The following is a 9,609-nucleotide window of genomic DNA, read 5'->3' as shown; positions in this document are numbered from 1 at the left end:
AAGACACAGACCTAGAGGGTCAAGGGGACACAGGACTGAGGGAAGGATACAGGCCGCTGTCAGGACACACACCCATGGCAGGAACCCTGCTGACGTGGCAGCCCTCTGCCCTGGCCCCTTATTGCCCCCCGCCCCTCTCCCCCGCCTGCCAGCTGCCAACACAGCTCTGCTCTATGTCTGCCACACCTGTCACTGCCTGTCCTTGTCCAGGGGGGGCCCCATCAGCCCCTCCTCAGCTGCCCAGCAGAGCGAGCTGTTAGTGGGGAGGGGAGGGAACATGGAGCGGGGGCCGGTGGTGGGGGCAGGGCTGGGGGCCGGGGCCCGGATCCGGACACTGCTGGGCTGCCTAGTCAAGGTGCTGCTGTGGGTGGCCTCTGCTTTGCTATACTTTGGAAGTGAACAGGCTGCCCGCCTCCTGGGTAGCCCCTGCTTGCGGCGCCTCTACCACGCCTGGCTGGCAGCCGTGGTCATCTTCGGGCCCCTTCTGCAGTTCCATGTCAACCCTCGGACCATCTTCGCCAGCCACGGCAACTTCTTCAACATGTGAGTCCACTCGAGGCCGTGGGCGCTGGCTCCCTGGGCTCTGGGATCCCAGCTCCCTCCAGGTTTCTGTCCTCCTGCCAGTCCAGGATACTAAAAATAGGCTGGGAGGTTGAAGAGAAGGTCAAGGGGGGAGGGGAACAGAGTCATGGGGGTACAGGAGCAGGGCCGAAGAGGAAACACAGGCCCCAGAAGGCTGAGTGGGCCGCTGAGGAGTTGGCCAAGTTTAAATGCATGCAGTTGGTGGCTGGAGAGCACAGGAGACAGAGACCCAGGGATGATGGGTGGGACTGGAGACAAAGCTGTAATGGAAACAGAGCAGGGTGGGGAGATGGGGCTCAGGGACCTCAGGAGCTCTCCCTCTTCTCTGCCCACAGAAAGTTTGTGAATTCGGCATGGGGCTGGACGTGCACCTTCCTGGGGGGCTTCGTGTTGCTGGTGGTGTTCCTGGCTACACGGCGCGTGGCAGTGACAGCGAGGCACCTGAGCCGGCTGGTGGTGGGGGCCGCCGTGTGGCGAGGGGCCGGACGGGCCTTCCTGCTCATTGAGGACCTGACCGGCTCCTGCTTCGAGCCTCTGCCCCAGGGCCTGCTGCTCCACGAGCTGCCAGACCGCCGCAGCTGCCTGGCGGCCGGCCACCAGTGGCGAGGCTACACCGTCTCCTCCCACACCTTCCTGCTCACCTTCTGCTGCCTGCTCATGGCCGAGGAAGCAGCCGTGTTCGCCAAGTACCTGGCCCATGGGCTGCCCGCCGGTGCGCCCCTGCGCCTCGTCTTTCTGCTCAACGTGCTGTTGCTGGGCCTCTGGAACTTCTTGCTGCTCTGTACGGTCATCTATTTCCACCAGTATACCCACAAGGTGGTGGGTGCCGCAGTGGGCACCTTTGCCTGGTACCTAACCTACGGCAGCTGGTATCATCAGCCCTGGTCTCCGGGGAGCCCGGGCCATGGGCTCTTCACTCACCCCAGCCGCAAGCATAACTGAAAGAAATAAAGGCACGTTGGGCCTGGCTCTGGCTCCACTCATCATTTGCTTGGTGGGACCTGCAAAGGATGGGAAGGGTAAGGAAAGGGTAATTGTCACCAGGGTTCCTCAGCCATTGCTTGCTGTCACTGACCTTGAATATCCTTATGCTGCTTGCTATCCCTCCTGTTGTCCCTTCAGTCTCCTAGTGCCTGCAAATGTCAAGCTATCTGGGGCTCTGATGTCAAGGACTGGCACTGCTAGGCCAGGTGACAGTGCCCTTAGGTATGGGTGGCATTCCTGCTGAGCAGTGCTCCATCTCCAGCCTGGTGGATTCGTTTTTCCTGCCTCCACCACCAAATCCCCCTTCTGCCCTCCTCAGGGGCCTTCCTACCTTGTCTTCCTGTAGGAGGTCTAGGTGTGCTCATCTATTTAGCATATGATTCTTCATTGAGCCAGGTGAATGAGAAGGACAAGGTTTCTGCCATTTGCGGGTCCACGTGTTACTGCCTGATGATAAACTCACAAATAATAATAGCAAACTTTTATTGTGCTTACTCTGTGTCAGGCACCATTCTAAGTTCCTCTAAATTCTTTCTATAAATTTACATATTTAGCTCTCACAACAACACTATGAGCTAGGTTTGGTAGTGTTCCCATTGTAGAGTTGTGAAAATGGAGGCACAGAGGTTAAGTAACTTTTCACAGCTAGTAAATATCAGAGCCAGAATTACTAACCCAGGCGGTATGGGTCTGTTGTCTGTGCTCTAAATCATGGATAAGCAAATGAAAGCCCTCTTGTGGCCACTGTTTGTATGGCCTGAGAACTAAGAAATGGTTTTACACTTTTTGTTTGTTTTTTGTTTGGAGGGGGGTTGGCTGTGCCCACAGCATGTGGGAGTTCCTGGGCCAGGGAATGAACCCACTGAACCCATGCCACACCAGCAACCTGAGCTGCTTCAGTGACAATGCCAGATCTTTAATCCATTGAGCCATAAGGGAACTCTGGTTTTACTTTTTTTGTTTGTTTTTTTGTTTTTTTGCCTTTTCTAGGGCTGCTCCCGCAGCACATGGAGGTTCCCAGGCTAGGGATCTAATCAAACCTGTAGCCGCCAGCCTACACCAGAGCCACAGCAATGCCAGATCTGAGCCGTGTCTGTGATCTACACCACAGCTCACGGCAACGCCAGATCCTTACCCCACTGAGCAAGGCCAGGGATCGAACCCGCAACCTCATGGTTCCTAGTCGGATTCTTTCACCACTGAACCATGACGGGAACTCCCTGGTTTTACATTTTTTAATGGTTGAAAAAAAAATCAAAGAATATTTCATAACATGAAAAGTCAATGAAATTCCAATGCCAGTGGTCATAAATAAAATTTTATGGGAACTAGCCATGTTAATTCATTTAGGTATAGCTATTTACCTGCTACAGTGGCAGAGTTGGGTGGTTTCTAGAAGCACTACAAAGCCTAAAATATTTACTATCTATCCTTTTATAGGAAAGTTTGCCAACCCCTGGTCTGAACCACACTATCCTCAAAAAATAAACCGGCTACTATCAGAGAAATAGTGCTATGAAGGTCCATAAAACAGGCTGCTTTCTAACAGACTTGCAGGGAGTTAGGAGCATTCTCTGAAGAGGTGACATTTAAACTGAGAATAGGAATGACATCCTGGGCAGGGGAAGGGTGTGTCTGGCAAAAGGATTATCCAGGGCAAAGGACCCGAGGCAAGAATGATCCTGACACTGACAGGTCTGAAAACAAAAGTAAAGCCTGGGTAAATTAAATGAAAGAAGGACAAAGCAGTGGAAAGTGAAGTTGAAGGGCAATTAAGTGCCAGGCACACCTCCTGGGCCAGGAAAATCGTTTGGACTTCTTTCTAAGGTCAGAAGGAAGCTGAGAAAGTTTTAAGCAAGAGCAGCGAGGTGGAGTCCCACTGCCCTGTGGAAAGTGGGTTACAGAGGACTGGAGTCCACAAGGGTCAGAAGAGAGCTGACTGCGGCCTGCAATGGGCTGATGCTAAAGTCTGAATGTCACTGCATGAGCCAGACGATGCCCGTGGAGCCAGGGTCCACACTGGCAGGGCAAAGGAAAGGAGGCCAGGTTGCTCCACCACCAAGTAAAGAAGGAAGAGAGCCAGATAAGGTTTATCACGGTCCCAGGCCGAGTTGGGAAAGAAGAGAGGCAGAGGGCAGTCAAGAGGAAAGGAGACGGGGACGCGGAGGTGGGAGGCGGGGAATGCAGAGGCGGGCACCGGCCTGGGGGCGGGGGGGGGCGGAGTCGGTAGGCGGGGAGTCGAAAGAGTGGCGGAGATGGGGAGGCGGGGCGGGGCGGTGTCGGGACGGTGGAAGCGCTCCTCTCCGGCTCTAGGGGGAGCCGCGACTGGGCCGCTTCCCCGAGCCCCTCCTCCCCCGCGTCTCTCCTGTCCCCGCCTCCTCCAGTACCTCCACTCCCACTACCCAGGAAGGCGGTGCGGGGAGCGAGCGCTGCTTTCGCTTTCCCTTCCCTGTGCCCACTCCTCGCTCCGCGTGCGGCGCTAGGCCCCCTCCCCGGCCATGGCCACGCTCAGGGTCCAGCCCGAAGCCCAAGCCAAGGTGAGCGCTGCGGGTTCGAGGAAGATGCCCATCAGGGAGGCGTGGCTCCGAAAGGCTGAAGGTGTCCGTGACCCGCCCCCCAGCCCCCCAGCCCCCCGACTCGAGTCGGGGTCAGTCATCCGAGCCCTCGTGAACCCTGCTGCCCCGAGCACCTGAGCCTGGGGAACCTGGCCAGGTCTGCTTGTCGGGAGAGGGAGAGGCGAGGCGAGGCGAGGCGGTCGAGGTTCAGCGGGGTGAGGTGAAGCAGAGCGCCGGCGTGGAGGGGAAGCCCGCTGGCCCCGGGGGCCCGGGCCCACACACAGACGGGGTGCCGGCCCTGCTCTGCCCCCACGGGAGGCCCGGGGCCCCACTCCACAGAGCGCTTGGACCCCGCCGCAGTCGCAGTGTCTTGCTTCCATCACTCCTCACGCAGCCCAGGAGACCCGAGGGATCAGTTCCCACTTGAACCCCTCAGCCTTCACCGCCAGGAACGTTCTCGTTCCCAAAACTTCTCCCCACCCGGGATCCTCTCCACCCTTCCCTAGGTCAGGCCCTACACAATCCTTAGGGTCCTCGAATGAACTGGCCATAACGCCAGGTGTCTGAGGGCTGCCTATGTCCTGCAGGTCGATGTGTTCCGTGAAGACCTGTGTACCAAGGTAAGACCTGCCTGGCCCGACCCACCCTTACCCAATCCCGCTGCTCAGCCCTTCCTCGCTGGACAGTGGCAGCCCTGCTTCACTGCCTAGAAAGGGCATTTGATTCTGAACCCCCCATCCCTCCCCACCCACACCACACAGACAGAGAACCTACTCGGGAGCTATTTCCCCAAGAAGATTTCTGAGTTGGATGCATTTTTAAAGGTACTGGGGCTGGGCAGGGAGTAGAGTGTAAGGGCCCCAAGGGAGAGCCTGGGGGGCTATGAGAGGGAGGAGGTGAGAGCTCGCCCTGCCCCCATTCCTTCTTCCACTCTGCACCAGGAGCCAGCTCTCAATGAAGCCAACCTGAGCAATCTGAAGGCCCCATTGGACATTCCAGTGCCTGATCCGGTCAAGGAGAAAGAGAAGGAGGAAAGGAAGAAACAGCAGGAGGCAAGTTGGGAAGAGCCAGAAGGAGGGACCCAACCCTCGGGAAAATCAGGCTGAGGCCTGACTCCCAAGTGCCCCCCTCTCCCTGCAGAAGGAAGACAAAGATGAAAAGAAGAAGGGGGAAGATGAGGATAAAGGTATCATTGTGGTGGAAGGGATTTGCATCTTACCTCCCAGGAGTTCCTTCCTAAGGATGCCTCTTCCCTGCCCCTCACAGCCCCAGCCATGTGACTGACCCAGTGTCCACCTCTTAGGTCCTCCCTGTGGCCCAGTGAACTGCAATGAGAAGATCGTGGTCCTCCTGCAGCGCCTGAAGCCTGAGATCAAGGATGTCATTGAGCAGCTCAACCTGGTGAGCCCTCCTCGTTCTACTCCCAGATTTCAGATCAAACCCTTTGTCCTCCTTTGTCCATGCCAGTTAGGGCATGGCACCTGCCAGCTCTTTACAGGCGAGGGCACAACAAGTGAAGCCAGAATACCCTGGGGCTCCGAACAGACCTGACATACTTCTCCCCACTGTGGTCAGAGAAACAAAGAAGGACAGGAACCTGGGATTTGGGGCGGGGACTAATGGGGCTTTGATGCCATTCCTTCCTCCCAGGTTACCACCTGGTTGCAGCTGCAGATACCTCGGATTGAAGACGGTAATAATTTTGGAGTGGCTGTCCAGGTGAGAGTGCTACCCCACTCTCCTGCCTTCCTTCTCTCTCCAGTCCATGCTGTCTTCCACTTCCCCCCTTGCTTTCTTTCCCCAGGAGAAGGTTTTCGAGCTGATGACCGCCCTTCACACCAAACTGGAAGGCTTCCACACTCAAATCTCCAAGTGAGTGACTTGCACCCGCATGCTCTGCCTTTGGCCGGGATTGAGGCCTGGGCTCCCTCCTCCTCCCACTCCACACCCTTCTCCTTCCCACAGGTATTTCTCTGAGCGGGGCGATGCTGTGGCCAAAGCAGCTAAGCAGCCTCACGTGGTAGGTGAGGCCTAGGTCAGGGTGCATGGGAGGAGGGACACCTTTGAAGTCAGGCCTGACCCGTGTCTCCCACAGGGTGATTATCGGCAGCTAGTGCACGAGCTGGATGAGGCAGAGTACCGGGATATCCGGCTGATGGTCATGGAGATCCGCAATGCTTACGTGAGCAGGGAAGGGCAGGGGTGGGCAGGGACCGCTTTCCCAGGCCACCCACTCCCTGATGCACGCCAGGGGGGTGAAGGGTAGCAGAGCTCACAAGGCTAGAAACGGGGAACATCCACTGGGGGCCTGTGGCTGACCGCCACTCCTCCCCGGCCCTGTAGGCTGTGTTATATGACATCATCCTGAAGAACTTTGAGAAACTCAAGAAGCCTAGGGGAGAAACAAAAGGCATGATCTATTGAGAGCCTCCCCTCCTTCTGTGATGGGTCCAGCAGACCTTCCTGACTTTTACTGGGGACTCCAGGCTTTCCCCACCTTCTGCCTGTTGAGGTTTCTCCCTCACCTTGCCTCCCAGGCACAATAAATATAGTCGTACCGTTGCCCAACAGCCCAAGTCTCTTTATTGAATCCTGGGCCTCCCCTCTGGCCCTGGCTCAGGTCTTTCCACTGGTGGAACCAACCCACTGGGTGATCTGGACGTTGAGCTGCTGGTTGGTCCAGTCCTCCCGGATGTCATCAAGATGGCAGTCAAAGTCCACAAGGTGCTGGTGGGCCCGGCCCTCTAGTAAGGCTCCCACCATCTGCCGTGACTCTTCCCAGTCCCTCCACATCACTCTGAAATAATAACCCCCATGGAGGTCAAACTCAGCAGGCATTGGGGCCAGACACTTGGCAGAGGTTGGGGTCTAGAGAAGGACCCTTGGGCAGAACCAATGACAGAGGAGGCCCAGGAGCTGTGGGCTTCTAAGAAGAGGTGGAGGGAGTGGGGCACTCACAAGTTCTTGTCCTTGGGGACCCAGCGGAGACCATGGTTCTCCAGGACGATAACTGGGGGCACATGAGGCTGGGGCACCAGTTTCTGATTATCCAACTGTGTGGACAAGGAAGGGCAGGTAAGGGTTTCAAGGATCCCTCTTCCTACTACTTTCTTTCCAACTCCCCACTCTGAAACCCAAGCCTCACCATAATGAGTACTGCGTCAGGAAAGAATTCTGCAATCCGCCCAGCGATTTTCAAGGCCAGGGGCCCAGGGCTGTGTAGAGGGAAGATCAGAGTCGTGAGGAGCCTACTGTGGATAGACCCCATCCGTCAGAGCTGGGCCTCCCAGGTCCCATAGATGTGGTTGCAGCAATGGCGTTTCCCTGTAGCTGGCCTGGGGGGTATCAGGCTTACTTGATGCTTCACGCTTAACTGCCCAAAGCTTGAGTGCTGTGGAAAATAGGTGCTCGGATACTGCTGGTGAGAGTGGAAATCTAAGATAGTCTTTTCTGGAGAGTAAGTTGGTATAACCAACCAAATTTATACTGTATACTATATATATGCTGACCCAGAAATTCTACTTATTAAAGAATTTACTGTAATAATAGGACAGTGTCTATAATAACGAAAAACTGGAAACAACCTCAATGTTTAATGTAAGGCATTAAATAAATTATGGTACATCGGAGTTCCCGTCGTGGCGCAGTGGTTAACGAATCCGACTAGGAGCCATGAGGCTGTGGGTTCGATTCCTGCCCTTGCTCAGTGGGTAAAAGGATCTGGCGTTGCCGTGAGCTGTGGTGTAGGTTGCAGATGCGGCTCGGATCTCGCGTTGCTGTTGTTCTGGTGTGTAGACTGGTGACTACAGCTCCAATTCGACCCCTAGCCTGGGAACCTCCATATGCCGAGGGAGCGGCTCAAGAAAAACACAAAAAGACAAAAAAAAAAAAAAAAAAAAGTTATGGTACATCCATACTGATGCTGTATAGCTGTTACGGTAAGGTAGATAATAGTGTAATGATGGAAAGGTGTCAGATATTTATTAAGGAGGAAAAAGCAAATTACAAAACAGTATCAGTTGATCCAGATACATGAGTACTATGTAAGTAGATAACTTTTTCTACATACAGCTGACTGGTGAACAACGAAGGGGTTAGGAGCAGAGACCCTCCTGCAGTTGAAAATCTGCAGGTAACTTTATAGTGGTCCCTCCATTACAGATTCTGCATGGGTATTCAACCAACTGTTTCACCTATTAAGGTCCGCAGGCAGCTCAAACCCATCTTGTTCAATGATCAACTGTATATATAAAAAAACTTTCTTTTTTAAAAAGTTGCTGCTTGGGTTTCCTTTGTGTTTTTTCAGCACTTGTGGGGGGGGGTGCATCTCAGTTAAAGCAGGTGTCAGCCTGTTCTTACTGAAACGTAGTTGTCCTCCCCACCCCCAGGGAAACATGTTTCCTTACATTTCCTCACTGCAGTACCAGCCTAGTGCCTGATGTACAGTGCCTACTCCTAAGCTTTTGATGAAGGAAAAATGGAGAGAATGACTAAGAAGGGTTCTCTTGACTCCCCCACCCCATAACCCTTAGCCTTCTGCCTCTGGCACTCACCTCTGGTCGTCCAAAGCTGCATTGGCATGGTAGTACCCTGCCACTACCAGCCCGGCCTGCGCGCCCCACACATCCACCTGCCATGGGAAAGGGACCATCAGTAACTAAATCGTACCGCCCGCCCCGTGGGTGCGCACTATTGCCAAGAGGCCAGGGATGGGCTTAGGGCTGTTAGGGGCTGGTTAGGGTGGTAGGTGGGCGTCCAGCGGCGGCACCTGGTTGAGGGCGACCTCCAGCATGACAGACAAGGCCAGGTGGCTGTGGAACAGGGGGACACAGTCGGTGAGGCACAGGCATTCTCCCGACCGCGGCGCGGGCGCCAGCAATAGCCCGTTGACAGCGGCATGCGGGTAGCGGGCGGCGTGCAGACACATCTTCACGTAGGCCCGGGCGGAGATCTCCACCTCCCCCATGGCGAGCGGGGCCCCCAGCTCTCGTCCGCGAAGCCCCCTCCAACGCCCGAGGGCCCTCTTGGGCCCTTCCCCGTGCCTCCTCACTTAGGTTCGACAGTGGCGCTGACCCAGCTCAAAGACAGCCCACCGGCTCCCGCCGATCTCAGCCTGGCGACCGGCCCCCACCTGGCCCGGAAGGCGGGCGGCCTGGATTGCATGCTGCAGCACCGAGCTCCGCCTCCCCCCGCCCCCAAGTGGCGGCCACAGAGAAGAGCTTGCCTCGGGGACACGGAACCTGCGCCTCCAAGCCTGACCAGCTTCTGGAGTCCCGCCCACGTAATGATCTTTGATAGGTTTAGAGTGTCTCGTTTTGCCCAATCACCAACCGCATCCAATCTTGCCCCGCCTTTGTCTCCGGCGGCTGAAAAAGAACCCACAACGGTAGAGAGCTTCCCTCAAGCTGATTGGCTAGGCTACCCCACTTCGGCTCCGGATTGCAGGATGACTGCGTCTGTTATCTCTGCCGCCCGCCCCTACAGGCCC

At 55.8% G+C, this 9,609-nt stretch overlaps 3 protein-coding genes across 6 annotated transcripts; 2 read left to right on the top strand and 1 right to left on the bottom strand.

Annotated features, from left to right (window-relative positions):
* Positions 1–272: 272 nt before the first annotated feature.
* Positions 273–1,527, top strand: FITM1 (fat storage inducing transmembrane protein 1). The gene is given in 2 exon segments (NM_001128470.1): positions 273–543; positions 918–1,527. Coding segments are annotated over 2 exon segments (873 nt in total). The 5' UTR covers positions 273–277; the 3' UTR covers positions 1,525–1,527.
* A 2,454-nt stretch (positions 1,528–3,981) lies between these two features.
* PSME1 (proteasome activator subunit 1) lies at positions 3,982–6,683 on the top strand. Its single transcript, NM_214304.1, is given in 11 exon segments — positions 3,982–4,103; positions 4,709–4,741; positions 4,883–4,945; positions 5,063–5,173; positions 5,262–5,307; positions 5,425–5,522; positions 5,772–5,840; positions 5,926–5,993; positions 6,087–6,141; positions 6,217–6,303; positions 6,465–6,683. Coding segments are annotated over 11 exon segments (750 nt in total). The 5' UTR covers positions 3,982–4,064; the 3' UTR covers positions 6,546–6,683.
* On the bottom strand, positions 6,682–9,348 carry EMC9 (ER membrane protein complex subunit 9). Of its 4 annotated transcripts, none has more exons than XM_084969127.1 (6): positions 9,172–9,348; positions 8,890–8,932; positions 8,675–8,751; positions 7,267–7,336; positions 7,080–7,174; positions 6,682–6,918 (listed from the first exon to the last, which is right to left on the bottom strand). In XM_084969127.1, exons 1-6 carry the CDS (start codon positions 9,282–9,284, stop codon positions 6,738–6,740), a joined length of 579 nt encoding a protein of 192 aa, XP_084825253.1. In that variant the 5' UTR covers positions 9,285–9,348; the 3' UTR covers positions 6,682–6,737. The 4 variants fall into 4 exon arrangements, with proteins under 4 accessions (XP_084825253.1, XP_084825255.1, XP_084825254.1 ...); XM_084969129.1 differs by having other exon boundaries at positions 9,195–9,280; XM_084969128.1 differs by lacking the exon at positions 8,890–8,932 and having other exon boundaries at positions 9,195–9,348.
* Between the last annotated feature and the right edge of the window lie 261 nt (positions 9,349–9,609).

This window comes from Sus scrofa, chromosome 7 (genome assembly GCF_054392235.1).
Source record: "Sus scrofa isolate SSC_HxYL_T2T_F1_AM1 chromosome 7, Sscrofa_HxYL_maternal_Yorkshire_Landrace_v2.0, whole genome shotgun sequence".
In the NCBI taxonomy this organism is placed as follows: domain Eukaryota; kingdom Metazoa; phylum Chordata; class Mammalia; order Artiodactyla; family Suidae; genus Sus; species Sus scrofa.
This window is presented reverse-complemented; position numbering and strand designations above follow the sequence as displayed.